Source organism: Gavia stellata, chromosome 19 (assembly GCF_030936135.1).
Source record: "Gavia stellata isolate bGavSte3 chromosome 19, bGavSte3.hap2, whole genome shotgun sequence".
In the NCBI taxonomy this organism is placed as follows: Eukaryota; Metazoa; Chordata; class Aves; order Gaviiformes; family Gaviidae; genus Gavia; species Gavia stellata.
This window is the reverse complement of record NC_082612.1, coordinates 19,816,284-19,831,859: the sequence shown is the minus strand read 5'-3', so window position 1 is coordinate 19,831,859 and position 15,576 is coordinate 19,816,284. Positions and strand designations below refer to the sequence as shown.

The window sequence follows — 15,576 nt, the reverse complement described above, 5'->3', positions numbered from 1 at the left end:
CCTCAGCAGAATAGTCTTCTGTTTCATCTGTTTGCGGTACAAAGTAGCATAGTGTTTAACGGAGGCGATTTTGTATGAGCTGATAAAATAGCTGTGCACCCTGTCCTTGGCTTCCCGTGGCACGCTGTGTCCGCTGGCGGACAGCAATACGCTGTGACAAGTCGGTGTAGAGCTCGGTCTCCGCATCAGCTGGTGGAAATACTGATTTTGTGAAACATTTGTCACCTGTTTCTTCAGATGACTTTTTCTTGTCCGTTTGTAAGGTCTCCTTTGCGAGAAGACTACAGCATCCTGTTTGTCTTGCCTTCCCGATCATTGTAAACGCTTCTGCTCGTCATGAAGGCTACGGGCCGTAGCGGCGAATACTGGATCTAGGAATCGACGGTTTTCCTGTACAGGGATATCTTTACTGCCGTTCAGATGAGGGGTCTGACAGATACTTAGAAGCAGTGTTTGGTGCAACTGCTATGGAAAACGGTGCTCCATGTTGGACTCGGTGATCCTTATGGGGCCCTTCCAACTTGAGATAGTCTATGTTTAAGCCGTGTAAGTTATGTAAGTTGTTTACTTTGGAGATAGGGGCCCTGGTATGCAGTAATTGGAAACTATTGGTAAGTAGGTATTATCTCCCATTAACAGTGATGGAGAGCTTGTACCTAATACAATTCCTAGGATGCTGCTCTGAAAATTTACTCCTGGACAGCCATCCCAGAATAATTTCATTAAGGACTGCCTGCTAACTGAAGAGGAAATGGTACTAAGAGGAGCTGTAATACCTGAAAATGAAAAAGCGCTCTGAGAGGAAAGGGGTGGTCTGTCCCTCCCATGTGGCAGAGGGGCAAAGAGAGGGGGGGAAGTTACGTCTTCGTTCCACTGCAGCCCCAGAAATGTTTTGGGCGTTGCAGGCGTTGGTTTTGGTAACCAGCGTTCCCAAATATGCACGGCTAAAATTCCCCATTTGCCTACTGAACGTAATAAAGTTGTGATAAAGGCGTTCAGTGCCCGTCACTGAGATTATCCGACGTCTATCCGCCTGTAGCAACCGCAGCTTTGAAGAGGACTCCTGTGCCGGAGTCCTGTGCTTTGCAATGTGTCGGTCTGCTGGTGCTGCCGGTGGGTGGGAGTGGGATGTTTTCTCCTGGGATGGTACGGCGCAAGGGCACAGGGCAGGAATTGAGTACGCACCCGAGAAATTGAGGTCACTCTTCTGTCCGTATATCCTTTGGCTTTAGCCAAGAAGCCTGGCTGGTAAGTTCATCGGCCTCACGCGTGCAACTTCAAAGCTTTTCACCGTCAGGGTCAAACTAACCTTCTTTTAGTCTCGAATTTTCCCTGCACCACAGTGGAATTGTATCAATGGTATCAAAAAGCCAAGAGATGAAAAAAATCTAAAGCCGTTATTGAATGCCTCAGTTAATTAAGGGGATCTATGACGTTGGCGTTTGGGATAAACCCTCCTCAGTCTCACATCGCAAGTCAGCTGCCCGTGCGCAACACCACAAATTCACGTATACCCCAGTCTAAAAAGAAGTGTGAGTCTGTCAGAAGCCCGGTACCAGTTTTAATCCCATATTTGTTGTTATTTTTTTCTTTAGGGTACCATCTTTCTGCCTGGCAACAGAGTAATTGAGCATCCCTGCAATGAAGAAAGTCCAGGAAAGTTCCTTTTTGAAGTTGTTCCAGGTAGGCTATTCCACTGCATGTAAAAAGTCTTTGCAGTTCTGTTCTCAGTGACAAATGGCCACGTCTGTTCTGCCAGAACAGAAGATGAAGGTGATTAATGATTCAATTTAAGGAAAAGAAAATTCGTTAATTTGTTAATTCTTTCATTCTTTTTTTTTTTTTCCATTCACCGCCGAGCAGTGTAGGAAAAGGATGTGGTTTTTTTATCTGTCAGCGTAAAGCATGATTGTTCATGGTGAGGGGCTGCACCACTGAGTGGTATAGGGACAGTACAAGTGTATTTGGTAATTATTTTGGATTATATTGGATGCTATGAAGTAGTGTGTCCTGTGGTAAGAAAGGAATCCGTAACACAGCATCAACAGCTTATCAAGTATAGCACGTGGGCTTGATGACATCAGTACCATCACTGAAGAACGCTCCCTGGTCACTGTGGGTGGATAAAGAGATTGTGACAACAGCAAGGACATTGAGGTGCTGGAGCGTGTCCAGAGAAGGGCGACGGAGCTGGTGAGGGGTCTGGAGCACAAGTCTGATGAGGAGCGGCTGAGGGAGCTGGGGTTGTTCAGTCTGGAGAAGAGGAGGCTGAGGGGAGACCTCATCACTCTCTACAGCTCCCTGAAAGGGGGTTGTGGGGAGGTGGGTGTTGGTCTTTCCTCCCAAGTGACAAGTGATAGGACAAGAGGAAATGGCCTCCAGATGCGCCAGGGGAGGTTCAGGCTGGATATTAGGAAAAATGTCTTTCCTGAGAGAGTGGGGAAGCATTGGAAGAGGCTGCCCAGGGAGGTGGTGGAGTCCCCATCCCTGGAGGTGTTCAAGGAACATGTGGCTGTGGCACTGCGGGACATGGTTTAGTGGTGAACTTGGCAGTGTTAGGTTAATGGTTGGACTCGATCTTAAGGGTCTTTTCCAACCTATGCTTCAACAGCCAGTTAGCCCACTGTGTTTATTCAATATATTCTGTTAATCCCCATATTACTTTTCCATTTACTTTCCCATTATGGCTATTTAAAAGGGTAAATAGAGGATAATATTCATTGAAACTCATCTCCATGTTCTTGCTCTTAAACCATCTCAGTGTCAAGGCACAAACGTAGTTGTCTTGACTGAGGTACGGAGGTTTTGATATGTTGTAGAAGTGTAAGAAATATGAAGTAGATTTGAAAGGTAAGGAGGCCAGTCACTCACTGGAATTTGCAGATGCAGCTCGGCACAGTGCAGCTTTATTTTTGCTTTCATACGTGGCAAAGAATTTGATTATGAAAGCTATGTGCAGTAAGTTAGTATGCAAGGAAAGCAAGCATGGTATCTGTGAGGTTTGCTTAACACTCACCCCAGCTTGAATCAATCACATTTTAAGAAGTTTCTCACTGTGGTCTGTATCTTTTTCCTATGTTCAAAATACTGAAGGAAACCTAATATTAACATTGCAAGTCTGGGGTTGACTAAAATCTTGTTCCCATTGAAAATTGAGAGTTCTTTTCAACTGAAAAAGTGTGCTTTCCCCCCCCCCCCCCCAAAACACACAGAATGCTTTCTGACCTAAAATTTCCGGGCAAAATGGGACTTCCAATCAGTCATTTCATAAATTTAAGCCTCTGTTTCTTCTGGGTGTTGTAGATGGGAAAGAGAGAAGCTGAACTTCCGTCATTGTAGCTGTTGCTGTTACGGCAGGAGGGTCCGTGCCCTGCAGCAGCGGGTGTGGAGGGGATAAGAAGAGCAGGCAGAAGTGGACTGGCCCTGATTTCGGTGATGATGCTCTCTCTCCTGGTAGACGTCACCATGGGCGAAGCAGCTTTAGCTCCTGCCGCAGGTTAAACTAGAAGGCGCTGCTGAAGAAGCGCGCAAAACTGGGGTGTTCCCGTCTCGCTCCCTCAGATACAGCTCCTAACAGGAGGAAATCTGGCTGATAACAGGATGGTAGGAAATGGTAATGGAATAAGGCTTGAACAGTCACTTAGGCTTTGAAGGCAGGCCCTTCTGTCCGTGTTCAAGCGCCTTCCTCAGAGATGACTCCTTTTCTGTGGATGATGCAATCCCAAACAGCGCTGCTGCCTGTGGGATGCGTACAGCACGTTTGGAGGTCAGACCGTACTTAGCTGCTGAGTTTGAATGCTTTTACCGCAGTACCTGGCTGTTACCTAAATTGTAGAAAGCCTCCAGAACATCACAGGATCCCTAAGGTTGGAAAAGACCTGTAAGATCAAGTCCAACCACCAACCCAACCCCACCATGCCCACTAAACCATGTCCCACAGTGCCACGTCTATACGTTCCTTGAACCCCTCCAGGGATGGGGACTCCACCACCTCCCTGGGCAGCCTCTTCCAATGCTTCCCCACTCTCTCAGGAAAGACATTTTTCCTAGTATCCAGCCTAAACATGCAACGCTTCGCCCTGGGTTTGAGTTACCAGTACGCTGTTAAGTCTCAACCACCACCTGTGTTGCTTCTGCTCTCAGAATTTGACTGTTTACTGCTGGTTTTCAAAGTGTCGGCACCTCTCACTCGATTTTCTTCCAGCCTGAGCCCTTATGTGCCAAGTCTTAGCCCGGGTCATCCTTCATGCCCAAGTTAGAAAGCCTTTGGCAGCAAAGCCAACAACGGGAGTGCCGGCTGCTGCGCTGATGGGCAGTGCTGGTGGGAGAGCACCATCGCTCTTGTGATTTCCCAAAATATTTGTTGTGCCATCTTTCTATGCAGTCAAGTTAAAAAGTAATTTGCAATTAATTTTTGGGTTGCCTTCACTGTTTATCTGGAGCCGCCCTGAGAATCAGGTAGGGTTTTTTTGGTTTGTTTGCTTGTTTTTAATTCTGAGTATAGGGTTTTGAATGTGTTTAGGATAGCACCAGTATATTTATTTCCAACCCCCCTTGCATGCAGCTATAGTGGCTTCATACTGGAGCAGTTTTCCTGGTGAGATACTATGCTAAGGATTCATGACCGAAAAAAAAAAAAGGTTTTGGGAAAACAGATAGGAAATTTCATGCCACAGCCCTGGTCTTTGGGGGATGAAATTAAAATCGAGACTCAGGCTGGCTGTGGAGGCATCACAGTGCCTGTAGAAGCGTTGTCAGCCGTATGTTGAGCAAAGACGAAGTGAGCTTTGCCACCGTCGTCATTGTCACTGTTGCTTCTCAAGGCAAGTATTGTCAGCCCTTTGTAATGGAGCTGTTTGTCATCTGTATCCTCTTCATGCCTCAGTGTAAAAGTCAGTTTTATAGGCTGATGGCAACAAAACTGAGCTCATTGAGTGTAATAGAGAAAAATATATTGTAGCCAAGGTTCTGTTTAGCCTTTGTTGGCTTTCCTATGAGAAAACAGCTACATAGCAACGGGATCTATTTGCAGCGGGTTTTTAATTTTGTCAGCTTAAATGAACGTTGTGTAAAACGTATGGCGCCGAAGCTCACGCTGCTCTTGAATTCTGTTTACCCTGTATTAAAAGTCGAAGTAATTTTAGTTATAATCCCAAAGGCAATAGTGATAATTCCTCTTTTTGTCTATCATGTTTGTGGGTGGCCTGAAAACTTGTGTGTGTGTGTGTGTTTGTTTATTGGTAATACATGCAAATTATTTTGGGAATGTACGTGGGAGTAGGTTTATACTATGAAACTAATTCTCTGTACGCAGCCATCTCTGCAGATGAATGAAAGAAATGTGTGTGGAGACAATTATCTTGCAGTTTTGACGCCGTAATTAAAATACAGATGCCTTTAATTTGCATTTTGAAAACATTCTGTTCATTCCTTAAGCCATGACATGGTTTAATACTTAGAATTGTTCCTTTTTTTTTTCTTTTGCTGTGCTGATGAAGTTAATTTCCAGGAGTGATACTGTCTCCTGTACAGCACGAGGCCCACGCCACGCTTCTGTGCAGGAGTTTTCCGTACCCAAGTCAGTGCGACCACGGGGTGATTAGTGACGTCTGTGGTTGTTAACAGCTTCTCGCGCGCTCGAGGGAATGTTTCATACTCAACAGAAACCAGAAGAGAGTTAAAATCAATGCCTTTTTAAAGGGAAGTATATACATATAGTAAAGTCGTGTGATTAGGTTTGTTCAAGTGACTGTGTTTTATTTGCTGATTGTTACTAGTTTCATTTAGAAAATAAACTCTCATTCCGTGTATTTGTTCCTTTCTAAAGGAAACCCGAGGTGTTTATCTGGCTACGCAGGTGTAACGGGGGAAGGCGTTTGTGCTCACGCGGAACTGAATCGGGTGACCTAGCTAGGTGTCAGCCGTAGGTACGGAGGCGCGGAACCGAGGCACAAGAAAGCGCCGTCGTTTGCACGTGTGGCGGTTTGCAGATGGGGGACTTGATTCCTGCTTGAGTTGAGTTGCTGCACCCCGTTTGCACCAGGAGGAGCTGAGCTCAGAGATGTGGGAAGCTCAGACTCGTCCGTTGGCTTTCGCACAAGGCTCGAGCATCTTTTTTGGAGTCCCCTGGGCTTTCCAAGGGTTGCTGCCTGAAGGTGTTTTGAGCGAGGGCGGTATGGAAAGCCTTGCAGTAGGAGCCTGTGGCTTTCCCAGGGATGTCCGGATGCTTGTAGGAGCTCCCAGGACTTGAATCCTCATCTCCTGATGCACTCAGCAAAAATAAGCTGGGACTACGTAGGTAATTGCCTGGAAGAGGTTGATGGTGATTGAATGGGCAAAGGAATGTGCTTCATCATTGACTGGACTTTGATCCTGGAAACTAAACTGTTCATACTGCTACCTCCCCAATTGCTCTTGGTCCTTACGCGGTGGCTGATGTCCTGCTCTATGAGAGTGATAAATCACTGGCCTCATGGGTAAGAAGCCACATCACGACTGCAGTGGTATTTCACTGTCTGAATGCCATCGTATCATGTATTTCTTTGTCCCTGGCCTGTATTATATGCAGATTTAATGAGAAAACAGCACTGAAGACGAGCTTACTTACAGGACCGTGTTCGCTAGCAGGCGGTCTGTTTGCGTGCTAAGGCATGAGTTCCCTTAGAGACACAAATATCCCAAAGGTTTCTCTGATGAGTTGTTCAGTTGCATGAGTGTTCGTATTTAATTAGCACCGTTTAAACGAAAACGTACGTTTCCAAATGTTGATCTTTGCTATTCCTTGCGGGATCTTTTGCTTGTCAACTTGGTAGAGGAGCACTGTGTTTTTCACCGTTGGCAAAGTATCGTAGTCTGGCGTGTGCATCTGTGTGGATGAATTTGTACTTCGGTAGTACCGAGTTACCGAAGTCTGTTCGTCCTCTAAAAACATTCTCAGCGCAGCTCCAAGTTAGGTGTCTGCAGTTTACGGCACGGTTTCATTCCTAGGGGTTGTTCACACTATTTGGAGATAATATTTCGGGGAAGTTCCTTGTAATCTCTGTTGCTGCTTTTTCCTGCGCTCATGTGTCTGCTGATTTCTTGTGTGTATGGCTCCTGGGTTATCTCCTTTCCATCAGGGAACATGAGATCTTTCTTGAGTGGTGGATGGTGGAGACTGCGGAAGGCAGGAATTACCTTCAGCGCTGTACGCTTGCGTTCGTTTAAGGTCAGTTTGTCAGGCCTGAGAGCTGTAGTCAAGAGAACAAGCCCAAACATATTGCTAAGGAAAATCGCACCGTTTTTATTCTGGTTTAGATGAGCTCTCTCTGCGCACAACGCTTCTGCACGTACATCTCTTCAGAAGGCGGTTTCTCGGCGATGCTATGCAACAGAAGTGTTGGTTCCCTTTGGGGTACTAGTTGAAAAGAGGCCAGACGCATTGCCGCAACGAGACAACTTACTTCTGCTTTTTTGAGTAGAAGTACAGGATATAAATCAAAACATGACTTGTACTTAAAATACTTAAGCTACCTTCCAAATGCTTCACTTGGAAGGGATGTGAAACAAAAGCAGTTTCACTGGACTGCCATGTACAAGACTTGCTTTTGATACTCCCCCAGTCTCTACGTCTCTGATACTGTTCAAACATTTGGCTGCTTTTGCATCACGGCTTTTCTCGTAAGAATTATTTTCAGGTAATTTAGAAGTCTGCAGTAGGTTTTACAAATTGACGTTAGGGAAGCGCTCCCCAGCGCTGTTGTGGAGAGTGCCCTGTGAAGTATTTTTCTATTATTTTGGAGGACTTGAGTTGTTGCTGCTCACAGCGCGTTTGAATCTCATTTTTCTGGCCTGAAATTCTTTCCCTGTGCTTTCTCAGAGCGGTGAGCAGTATTTCATCAGGTTTCTAGGCTGACTTTATAGACTTGCGAAGTCTTTGACTGCAGAGCGTTTCCCAAAAGCCCATGGCTTTATTAGAGAATCTCTGCGAGGGAGTGAAATATTAATTCCCAGAACTTTGAAATTGTTAGAATGATTTTTTCATTAGTCAGAAAAAAAAAGAGGTGTCCACAGGCCTTTTGCTTTAGTTCTTTGCCTTTAATTGCATACCATATGGCAAATGAAGTTTCCTGCAGATTAACTGTTCTGTTAGGGAGCGTGAGGTGGGTTTGAGGGGTGTTTTTTAAGCTTCCTTTACATAAAAGGTCGGATAATAAACTCTATTGCTTCTCCTGCTGCAGTAGGCTTTCACTCCTCAAAGCTTAATGATTTTTTTTCGTTCCAAAGGACGACGTTATTGCATTTCTGCAGAATAGCTATCTTATAGTTAAGTCGGCTTAGATTCGCTTAGGTCTTTGCACCCGTGGCTGAGAGTCAGGGGGGATCTGGTTTGCATACGTGTGTGTGTCACAGCGATTTTGCTGTCGGTAAACAGGCCCTTTAGCCTTCACAAGTGTGTCGTGAGGGTTGAGAAGATAAATGGCTGCCAGCGTGTTGTAAAGTTATTAAAAACCCTCCAGTTCCCTGTTGATACACAGTGCTTAGCGGATTAAGACCTCTGAGACTTTCGCCATCAGTTCTCAAACATCTGATATGGGGAGGCCACAGTAGGTGATAATTCTTGTCACCTACTTATTGGCAGCGTTTTTAATTAAGGGTCCGTGAAAACCTGGAAAACGTGGATTTGATAAGTTCACTTGCATTTCTTTCCCTAAGGGACACAAGTAAGACAAAACACGAATCACAGATAAATCTTTTTTGGCTAAATAAGCAATTTTCTTTGTAGTGCTCCCATGTACCTTAACAGGTTGGATACCGGCTACTTACCGTAGCTTCAATATTCTTCTCTTCTGATATCAATACTTTGCAGTCCTAGAAGTCATATGGCAGCAGGACTTCTGCGGGATGGGGAAGGTTGGACGCTGCAGTGAGGCACCAAACGGGGCAGATGGTTAGCTGGCGTGTTTGACTGTGACTGGTATAATTCAACGTGATGTCTCGGGGATGAAAATGCTTTAGAAGGTTTTGAACCTTGTTGTTTTGAAGTAGAACGGTTTGTTTTCTGTAAGGATGTAGCCTCGCGAGAAATAAGGGGCAAGAGCTTCCCTGCCTTATCTTCTCAGGAGTAATTGCCGTGTCCAAGGTGAGGATACCCACACGTACGGTGAGTAGCTTTCCTTGAAGGCTTAGCAGAGTGTTAGGAACGCAATGCACGAGGCAAATCCCCTTCTCTTGACTTTAAGAGGAAATTGTTTGTGTATTATGAGGTTTCCCACCCTGCTGCAAAAAACACCTTTCCCCAGTGCACGTGCGCACGCACCCCAGCACCGAGGTACTCTCTCTACCTTTGCTGCCATGCGGACGCTCTGTATTCCCTTTACCATCAGCATGGCTAACGCAACATTGATTCCCTTTTTCTCCATGATGTATAAAACCCAAAAATGAAGTGTTAAACCAGTCTGCTGCTTCGACTTGTTCCCTGCGCTGAATCCCTATCTCCTCCTGGTGTGACCCCGGCGCATTTAATTGGGGCTGCCACAAAGACGAATGCCTTCCCCTGCACGCGCTGACAGCCAGCAGTGCCTCTTCATTAGTCGTCAGGAGCGCAGGACCTCAAGGGCATTGCTGATACTGCCGACTGAACTAATTGTACCTCTGATATCTTCGGGAGGGAGCAGGCAGGCTGTTTAATGGAACGGGCACCAGCCTTACTGCGCAGAGATACCTCCGTGTAATGGCATATTGCGCTAAAGCAGCTTTGAGCGCTGCTCGTTTCCTATTGAAGAGCTCCTGAACACGTTGCTGTCCTTATTAACAGAGTCATTTCTCAAAAATGTATTTGGTAGGGAGCCACCTCTCTGCATGCGGACACATTGGCAGGCTCCGTCTCGTTCTCGTCCTTCAAAGGAAGCTGTAACGACTCTAAACTGGGTTGTTTTTTTTTTTAAAGTGACTCTTGGAAATGCATGGAGTCAGCGAGCCAGAGAAATGAAGCCAGCTGAAGCTTTGCCGCTTGTTTCTCACAAGGTTAATGGTGAGGGCTCGGTGGGAATGAACCCTTTTCCATCTCGAGCAGCAGCTCTTGTGATGCGCAAATATTTGACGTGCCCGTAATAGGTTTGCCTCCTTAACAGTTTTCTAGAAAAGCAAAACCCAAACCATCCCCAGTCCTACATCCCTGTGAAACGAGATGGCGGGTCATGCCGCCAAGCTGTTGTGCTGGCACCGTAAAGGCTGCTGCTGTCAAGCTCACTTCCCTACAGGTCAATGCATGTAATATCCCTCTTAGCCATGTTTTCCGTGCCTTTGTTACGGCTACTGAACAACACGGGGGGAAGGCACCAACTTCAAGATACCTGCTTTTTGTTCCAGTTCCAGCAGTGAGTCCTTCCATGACGTTGGACCAAGTAGCACCTCTCCGTGCCTTCGTGTCCACGCGTGTTTAATTGAGATGATACCTGCATCCTCGTGAGAGGTACGAGCCTTGCAAATTAATGATGGTAGGGAAATGTAAATCTGAATGAGTGATAGCCAGCGAGAAGGTTTTATAACCTTTATACTGGGGGGTTGGGGGAGAGAGGCAAGACCGTGATTGTGACGCATACTTGTGGAGTCATAGGAGTCATTTTGCCTCCTCTCCTTTGTATGGAAGATCCCCTTATGATATCACATCTGTTTAAAGATGAAGATTGGGGTGAGTCAGTCTTGGGCTACTAAAGAACTACCAGAAAACGTCCTGTTTATCCTGCAAGGGGAGATGGGGCACCTTTTCCCATTCAGGAGATGAGGTCCCTTTTCTGGTAGAGCTCCAGCACTTGTAGTTAGCGTAGGAGAGCCTGCAATAGCTGATTTAAGCATCATTTCTTTAAATATAGAAATATTCATTCATAGATTTTTTTTCTTTTTCCCCAGCCTAAAATTAGCCTGATAGAAATTATAGCAGTTAAGGCCATCTGCTTGTAAAGCTGAAGGAATTAAATCTAGATGCAAGAACTATTTTAAAGAAAAATAAAAGAAAGAGCCCTTTCTAAATGTCTTCTCTGAGGTATGCAGCACGTGCAGAATAGACAAATTATCCTCACTCATGCGGCTGGCGTGTGTATCTTTGAAGTTAGTGAAACGTGAGCCATCACAGATTTTCATATATAAACCCTGCGATCTTAAATCCCTTCTATCTTTGTGAACGGGTACAGATTATAGGTTAAAAGGGTGCGTATTTATATTAGAAGTAGTAGTAATATGGCCTGCTTTCTGAATGCTATTTCCTAGTTACGGTCTATTTTGAAGATAGGTGACAGATGAAGCACTTCTGAAAACTCCTGAACACTTGTAGCTTTCATTTTCTTTCTTTGTGAAGTAATTCCACGTACTTTTCAATCATTTGTTCACAGTGGCATTCATTTCATGTGGCAGAAGACTGCGTACACTCTATAAAAATTTTGAATGAGCGCAGTTGCCTTTGCCATTACTCAAGCACGGTCTATAAAGCTGAAGTTCAAAAGTTATTTTTCATTTGTATCTTTTAATTTAGAAGCAGAGTGCTGCTTTTATTGGCCCTGCTGAACACGTGGTGCAGGTGATCTGATGCGCGCTTGCTCCATAGGTTAAGTTAGCAGTGTTGTTCATTGGGACGAGCTTCTCTGTGTGACCCACTGGTGTCACTCTGGAGGTCATCCGCTACGTACAAGAGTTCGGAACATAATGGTGGTGGCATCTTTAAAAACTTGAGTGGCATAAAAGCAAACTTAGAGGTTGAGTTTGTGGGGAACGTCTTCCACCATCAGTGTACGCGTACACCGGATTTGCTCTTAGTGAGGATGTAGCTCATGTCATGAAAATGACATTTGGGGGTATGGTTTACTCCCACCCTATTTTAAATGCCACCAGTTGCAATGACGGCAACGATGAGATTTTTTTTTTTTTTCTCTGCCTCAGCACTGCAGCTGGCACTGGAGCTTGACAATCAATATCGATGTTGGCTTAGGTCGGGCCAGACACGCAGAGACAGTTCTCATGAAGCCGGGTGGGATGTTAGAAAGGTAACTGGAATGAGCGCTCGTTGCTCTGACAATTTTTGATAGCGGTTAGGGGACCGAACTGGGGGGAGGGAAGCAATATTGGCTTTTTCCATTGTTCTGTTAAGGTGCGAGGAATTTCCTGAACTTTGATAGTGCAAACTCTGAAGATAAATTACACCCCAACTGTATGGCTTGAATGAGTTGTGAAGCTACAGTCGGTCTTCACCAATGCCTGTGTTATCTCCATTAACTATATGCCGCGGACACACCGTTTTGTTTGCCAATACAAAATCACGTGTGGCGATACTGGTGTGCAAATCTGAACTTGGTCTCAAAAGAAACAAAATGCCTTTTATCTTCCTAATTACGACAGCAGTCTGAATGGCATCTTTGACGGCTATGAGCTTCATGTTTGTCCCTCTAGTGGCAACATCAACAAGTCCAGTGAGGGAATAGATGTGCTTCTGAACAGGGTACCCAACGCACGGCTTCAATTTTTAGCGTGTTTCATGTCAGCGGTACCCTCGGCATACCGCGAAGCACAGCTTCCAACTTAGATTCCCAAACAAATTCTGTCAAGTGGGAAGATGGTGCTGGGAAAAATCAGAGGGAGCGCTAACTCCAGCTTTTTGAGAGGAGATTTTCCTTAATATCCATATTGCTGCCGTTATTTTGATGAGTTGTGATAATGATTACTTCACTGTCTACCCGTGCTCACAGAATTGAGGATCCATCAGCTTTAGTCAACATGCCAAGTTTCATGATAAGATGATAATGTTTTTATTACATTTGCCTGTGTGCGCTTTCTGTATTTCAGTTGTTAAAAGATGATCTGTGCTTGATTACACTAAGTAAGGAAAATAGCGTTGTAGGAAGAAGTGAGACAGAACTGTTATGGAGGGATGCTCCAAAGTATAGACGCTCAAGATACCATTATCTGGTGGGGTGTTCTGTAGTACAGACGTCTGCCGGTCTTCTGCAATAATAATAATAAGGAAATTCCCATGCTTGTTGCCATTTTCAGCAAGAACCTCTGCAGATGTGAAAAGCAAATCAATGAAAATGCATATACCTCCTTATATACCAAATAGCTGGTGGTATCCCACTTAAAATGGCAGGAAAGACGGAGAGTAGGTGACTTGCCTGAAGCTGTCTGGAACGCCGGTGGCTGAGTCTGAAGGCAGATCTCACCTCCTTGGTGCAGCACAGAGCTCATGCCCCCGATGTGGGAGGCAAAAGTACACAGGCAGTGAGCTTGTCAAGTCCTCTTATCTCTGAAAGTAGTGGGAGATGCAAGCTCCGTTTGGGTTAAAGCCTTGTATTAGAGGAGCGCGACAAAACTTTTTAAGCCCACGGTGAGTGCGAGGACCTCGCTTGTCTTTGTTTCTTCAGCACAGGTGTCAAATTTAAGGTTGAAAAGCAGAATTTCTACCTCATATCTGTCAGATTCACAGTTATAGCACGTACCGGTACATGGTGCTGATTTGTTATTCAGCGTGGTAAACGCCAGGTTAGCCTGACTCCTTCTTTGACAGGAAAGGAAGAGCTTTCTGTGGGATGTGAAAGCCTTTGCCCAGGGCGACGTTGTCCCATCTCTCCTCATGGAGTCGTAGCTTGTACTGCTACCTCTGGAGATGGAAATCTTTGCTCATGAAATTGTCTTTTTATAAAGCTAATGGGCGTAACTGGTTGTGAAATCCTCATCTTCTGCGCTGTGTTTCAGATCCCCGCTATATTCGTAACTTCAGTGAGTGGTTAGCTTTTATTTTGTGGAAGAAATAACGTGGAGGAACATGTGATCGATGGATATTTGTGAAGAGGTAGCTTCAAACTACAAGCGCAAGGTTGACTGTCAAGTCTTCATGAAGCTGGTCTACACTTTAGGTGATGATTAATGAAGGAATAACGTCAAGGAGCAGTGCTTGACGGTGTTACGTTGACTTCTGCTGCAGACCAAACAGTCTCTTCTGTGGGAGGAGAAGGACTGCTGCCCCGGGTTGAAACAAGCTGTACCCGGCAGCCAACATTCCGGCTCCGTGGTGTGCGTTGTAGGCGGCGCATGTCCGGGGGCAGCCTGCCCTTTCGTCTTGGCTGCGTGCAGCCAAGGCTGGCAGGAGGGTCCCCTCTGCAAAGGGCTTCTTTCAGGGCCATTATGGAAAATGTGACGGCCCCGGCAGCCAGTCTGCTGCGTGCCAACGTGGAGGAGGGAGAAGGAAAACACCCAGGGAAGGGTGATCTTTGCGGCTTGCCAACTGCAGCGCCACGGCTACGGGGTCTGGGGGGAAGACGCCATCTGCTACCATTTGGCACGATTCGGCCGCGAGAGCACAGAGCGCATTATTGTCCTCGACCTTGGCGGAAGGAGCTGGCAGCGTGCCCGCTGGGCTGCTGGCTTCAGCGAGAGAGAGGAGCGGGAGGGAGGTGCTGGTAAAATACCAACCGTGTCTGTGCCTTGCATGCTGCAGTGGTGCGAGTGCCGGGGGAGAGGGATGGGGGTGCCTCGGACACCGCGTGCCTCTTCGTTCCTGCCGTGAAGGGACACGCTTCACCGGGAGCGAGTGGGTCCTGCTCGCCCTTGGGGCCAGCGATGGGCTCCCAAACCACGGTGGAATAATGTGCCTGTTACGGACAATAACACCATTAAAGCTCTTAGTAATGTTAGAGGGGTAATAACAGGAGGTTTACACAGGCTGATGAGAGAATGAGCTGGCTCAGTGGAGACCTTGCTGAACTTGGATAAACATCCCCAAACAAGATTAGCTACACCAGGGGCTGGTTTCTTGCAGAGAGCCAGGGCGTCTGCAGCTTCATGCCTTTCCGTTTGGGTTGTGGCTTACTCTCCTCTCTAAGTGTGGACCTCATTTTCTAGGGACAGAGAAGAAGAGAGCAGGGGCTTAAGGGCAAACTTTGGATAAACTGCCTAAACCACCAGGTACATCTTTGCTCAGAGAACAAAATACTAACATCTCGGCTATGGGAATAAAGTGGTAGAGAGGTGGGAGAGGGTACTTTTAGCAGCAGGCAAGCCAAACAGTAAAATCAAGGCACGAGAGACAATGATGGTTGGAGCTGAGGAGGGTGAATAATGGAATTAAACAGTGGGCTACCAAAAAGGTATATAAAGGGGAGTGTTTCTATTGGGGGAACGTGAAATATTTTGGGCCATACCCTTATTATTTCCTTATCAATGGCAAGTCAAGATAAGCTCCGGTACTGCCAAAAGAATAGTCATAGTATAAAACTTGTTCGTGCAAGGCACGCGTGCATGTGCGTGCTGCCTTTCTGTTTGCAATATTGCAAAGGAGCACTTCCGAAACGGTGAAAGAGGATCCAGGCGGGAAGAGCAGCCTGCAGTTTGTTACGGGCCTGGGATGGATAAAAGCACATTTAGCTCCCATCTGTTCCGTTTTGGATGATGCCGATAGAAGGGTCATAGCTGTGGCAGCGAGGGATATTTGAAACCATTGCCCTTTTTAGCTGTTCCAACATTTTTCCCGTTCTGTTTATTGGACGTCTATTTTTCTGTTTGATACCTGTTGCCAGATACGCCGCAGGCGGTGATTAGCTACAAGTGTTAGTT

General features: G+C 46.0%; 1 protein-coding gene across 1 annotated transcript in view; it reads left to right on the top strand.

Annotated features, from left to right (window-relative positions):
* Nucleotides 1–15,576, top strand: part of ARHGAP24 (Rho GTPase activating protein 24) — a 191,034-nt gene that overhangs the window by 41,381 nt on the left and 134,077 nt on the right. The window contains exon 2 of the mRNA XM_059826782.1: nucleotides 1,596–1,683. Within this exon, the coding sequence (XP_059682765.1) occupies nucleotides 1,596–1,683 (88 nt within the window). The remainder of the gene's footprint in view (nucleotides 1–1,595; nucleotides 1,684–15,576) is intronic.